Consider the following 4,308-nt stretch of genomic DNA (forward strand, 5'->3'; position numbering starts at 1 on the left):
TCATGGGCTGTTACAGTTCACAAAGTTCATGGAATTACTGTTGATGAAGCTGTGGTTTGTCTTGAGAGGGTATTTTCAGTTGGGCAAGCCTATGTTGCATTAAGTCGCGTTAGAAGTTTGTCAGGATTGATAATTGAAGATTTTAAAGAGAAAGGAGTGAAGTACCCTGACTTAGGTAGAGAACTTTTTTATTTTTGGTGGTAATCCTGAGGGGGCAGAAATTGCCTTGAGCTTGGCAAGCCACTGAAGACTAGCTAGGTTAGTTGTATATGTCATTTTGGTAGGTGTTGGGGTGGCTAACTACTTTTTAACCAAGTCCTTGCACTTTGCAGGGCAATTTCGATCATGATAGTTTCGCTTGAGATTGCGTGTTGTGTTGCTCGGATTCTCTGGATTCACATCACTGCACTGTAAGACATTTTTAGTCTGTTCAACTTGCAAATGGAAGTTCACCTGCTGCCTTAAAAGTGCAATTCAACTCAACTTAAGCGATATCCTTGTTTTGACTAATAAACTCAAGCTTAAAAAGTTGAGTAAAGTGCAGTGGTATAGTTATCTCAACATTCTTCTATTAGTTATCAAAGTTGATTCAACTTTCAATCACTTTGTGGTTCAACTCGTTACAGCAAGTTCAAATAAATAAATATCCTATATTAACAGAGATGTAAAAGTCACTTTCTGCATTATGATAAATTACAATTTCAAGTTGATACAACTACTTTATATTGACACAACTTGTCCTATCAAGTTAAGAAAATTTAAATTTCATATTTGTTTTAACTTGAATGTCTTTTTTATTTTGACTGATGCTATCAAGCTTAACGATTTGAAATAATCACAATCGACTCATGCAGCTCTTGCAGTCATTTATTTGAACCACGTTAAACAGCAGCTTAAAAAACAGCTGTGCTAACAAAACCAGCCAAAATGTCTAAACCACACCAAGACAAGTTGTTAAGTATCATACATTTCCACGTTATAATTTGGTCCAATGTGGTGTGGGTACTGGAGGTTCAGCCTGAGCCTGATGACGAAGATAAAGACAATAAATGTCTCATAAAGGAAAACTTTTTTTTTTTTTTCATTTTTATGAACGTCAAAATATACTGATAGAACAGTTGTGACATCTCATTATTTTATCAACACAGACATAATCCCCTTTAATACAGCCTATTGAGGGCCAGGTTGCTGCATCTTTCTGTAAAAATAGCTATAGCTATAGCGATCCAGCTATTTTCACCTAATTACTCTATGCCATTAGTGTAACAGTATTGCTCTGCCCCTTCTTAGGTTATCCGAAGAATGAATGAGCTTCCGGACACACCAACATGTATGAACTACCATCCAGGCCTGGAGCCTAACTGTTTAAACCCATACACACTGCAGAACATGAACAACATCTACCGGGCAGACTATGGGCCTTTGTGGGGCAGAACAATAGACAAGTATGTATTTAACATACAAATAAGAGGCATGTTTAAATCATAACACACATAATTAATGAAAGAATGACACTGTGTCTTTGAAATAAGAACTTTTTACACAAAATGTGCACATTGCAAAAGCAGCATTTAATTTTTTAATTTAGCATACCGCAGCTTTACACTCAGCTGGTGCTGGGGCTATTTGGGACAACATGTACGAGTCGTCATCCCGTCGTGTGTTGTGTGCCGGATCTTGGCTTCCGCCCACCCCTTGACTGAAGTGGGTCATGTGTGAGGCAATGACTTCCTCCTTTAAGGGACTGTCACACTGGGCTGACAGGGTCTCGGGGATTGTGATCTTCCTCATGTCCTTGGCGAAAGACTCTGGGTCCTCCATCACCTCGTCGAACACCAGCCTCATCATTTCAGCCACATAGTCTTTAAAATGTAACAGAGAACCATGACATTACGTTCAGACAGTAATTTCTTTACTGTGTCATTACATTTTCAGCTATTTAAATTTAAATTTAAATTTGTCGTGTTAGGTGTTAATTTAAGTTAATAAGAAATAATAAAAAAAAAAAAAATTTTCAGTATTTGTAAAAAGTTTTCTTCATGTGAATACATTTTTTTAGTGACTTACTGTACGTGGGGTCTGTTTTGACTGGCTTTGCGGTGGCTTCTCCCTTCTTGGCCTTCGGATACGACACTCTGTAGACAGCTTGGCCTGAAGCTGTTGTTGCCTGCTCACGGCTGGAATTTTCGTTGTGATGCATGGATGCAAGGTACAACCTATGTAAATATAAAGATGCCGATCAATGAGACAGTGTTGTTTTGATTTTAATGTGAAATCTGGAGCTGCAAGGCGCTGTAATAACAATACAATAATACAAACAGTGTTTAGTAATTGCCTATTGGTTGAAAGTGTCACATGATTTGGACGACAAAACATTAATAGTACTATCTTTTCCAGCTGGATGAAGGATGCACCAGTGAACTAACTGTACATCTAACTGGGAGGTTCTTAATCATAGGCTGACTTTGCCACTTCCTGGAGTAGTTGCATTTTGGACAAGTTTGATGAAATGCAACATACGTGCCCTTCTGTTGCTGCTGCACTTCACACTGTCTCTTGAACAATGGACATGTGTCAAAGAGCTCCCTCAGGCAGGACTCAAATACAATGTATTTTTTATCCATGTATGCAGCACTTTCAGTCCTACAAATGTAACAAGACAAAATGTTTTTAGCCTCACTTCTGTGATCTGTAGTGACAACCCTAGTGAACTTGAAGTCAGTACTTACAACATTGTTGAATCGTGTGTTGTTAGGGATCCACCGGGAGTAAAGGTTGAGTCATTTGGGTCGGCTTGTGACTCTGGTGAGGTGAATACCTCTTCCTCCTCTGACTCAACACGTGCTCTTTTTCGTGGTCCAAACCCTGGCCCCTTTATAGGTGTGGATGAAAACATGTACTCAGGCAGTGTGGTTTGTTTGCCAGCAGTCTCATGTGACAGCACTGGTGTCTGGGTCCCTATGGAGTAGATACAATGTGTGAACATTTTATGCTCTTCAGTATTTGGTTCTTATGAAATTTCAATTCTACTGACCTTGGCTGTACACGTGTGCTTTCAAGGTCCCAATTGACAGTTGAGTGGCACATGTTCTCACACTTGGAGCTTTTGTTTGTGTACCTGTGTGGATAAAACCATCCTGGTATGGAAAATAGTAAAGGTTAAAACATAATACAGATCATGCTAAAAAGACTGGCTTTCTCCTTCATTACCTTTCCTGAATCTGCACCAATTCTACTAAAACTTGTTCCCTACTTTAACATAAACACACGTTTCCTACACCGCCTGTAATGAGCTCATCGCCTGAATAATGTTGTGTTTACCGGTGAGAGAGACACATTGATGCAAATGAAACGAGCGACCGCAGTCCCAAAGGTCTGTAGCGATTAGCCTGCTTAGCTCTGTGCTCCCCGGATAGTCACCCACAATACAGCCGTGTTTACGAGCACAGGAGAGACACATACACGCAATTGAAACACGAGCAAACGCGTGTAGCTTAGTGTGTAGCCGGCTATCGCTAATGCTAAACGGCAGAACGGCAAACAGTTTCATCAATATAATGTCAGTAAACATTGAAAATGTTGATCAGTGTTCTACAAATATTCATATTTAAGAAGCTGAAAAATGAGAAAACTTATTTTTTCTTATTTAAAGAAAAATACTCAAACCAATTAATCAATTATCAAAGTAGATGAAGATTAATTTGTTAATCGAGTAATTTCTCCAGCCCTAGTAAATACATTGACTTACATCACACATCCTTATTATGTCTGACGAATTCTCAGCCAGATAGTGCGAACGACCAAGTAAGGCAGCTGTTCTTTTGTGTTGGTTTGTGTCCTACACAAAAAAAGCAAGACTATGTAAATGCAATAGAACCCTCTATAATAATCTTATTTTGGTACATAGAAATTAGATTTGTTTTCCTGAACCATACCTCCTGTTGACGACACTGTAGAACACTGCTCAGGTTTGAACTCCTCTTTGATGCCACCCCAGCTTTGTCGAGCTCCAACAGACTTGCCATTGTGGCATCTAGTCCTTCCAGAAATGACTCCAGCTGGTTTTTGGTGACAACTCTGTCTCAGCACTCAAATTGGAGCTGCATAAAGCTTTATAAAGACAATGGAAATACATTAAAGGCTCCTTGTCCATGCCCATTCTTGCAGATATCTGAAAATTGGGAAAAACATATTTTAATTGTTTATCTGTAGGCATATTACACAAAATGATCAACACATTTACTTTTGTTTTATGCAGTGTTGCTGAACCAGCATTAAAATGAAATGTAAAATTCTTAACTATATCAT

At 38.8% G+C, this 4,308-nt stretch overlaps 1 protein-coding gene across 1 annotated transcript; it reads right to left on the reverse strand.

Moving 5' to 3' along the window:
- Positions 1 to 976: 976 nt before the first annotated feature.
- LOC122769468 lies at positions 977 to 4,025 on the reverse strand. Its single transcript, XM_044026002.1, has 6 exons — positions 3,936 to 4,025; positions 3,119 to 3,137; positions 2,730 to 2,958; positions 2,068 to 2,216; positions 1,594 to 1,862; positions 977 to 1,024 (listed from the first exon to the last, which is right to left on the reverse strand). The coding sequence occupies exons 1-6, from the start codon at positions 4,023 to 4,025 to the stop codon at positions 977 to 979; spliced, it is 804 nt and encodes a 267-aa protein (XP_043881937.1).
- Between the last annotated feature and the right edge of the window lie 283 nt (positions 4,026 to 4,308).

Source organism: Solea senegalensis, linkage group LG5, assembly GCF_019176455.1.
Source record: "Solea senegalensis isolate Sse05_10M linkage group LG5, IFAPA_SoseM_1, whole genome shotgun sequence".
In the NCBI taxonomy this organism is placed as follows: domain Eukaryota; kingdom Metazoa; phylum Chordata; class Actinopteri; order Pleuronectiformes; family Soleidae; genus Solea; species Solea senegalensis.

Coding starts and splice junctions, on each gene's coding strand:
- LOC122769468 (XM_044026002.1), bottom strand. CDS start 4,025: ATGGCAAGTCTGTTGGAGCTCGACAAAGCTGGGGTGGCATCAAAGAGG. Junction 2,217..2,729: donor ACACACGATTCAACAATGTT/GTAAGTACTGAC, acceptor ATATTTACATAG/GTTGTACCTTGCATCCATGC. Junction 1,863..2,067: donor CAAAACAGACCCCACGTACA/GTAAGTCACTAA, acceptor TACATTTTAAAG/ACTATGTGGCTGAAATGATG.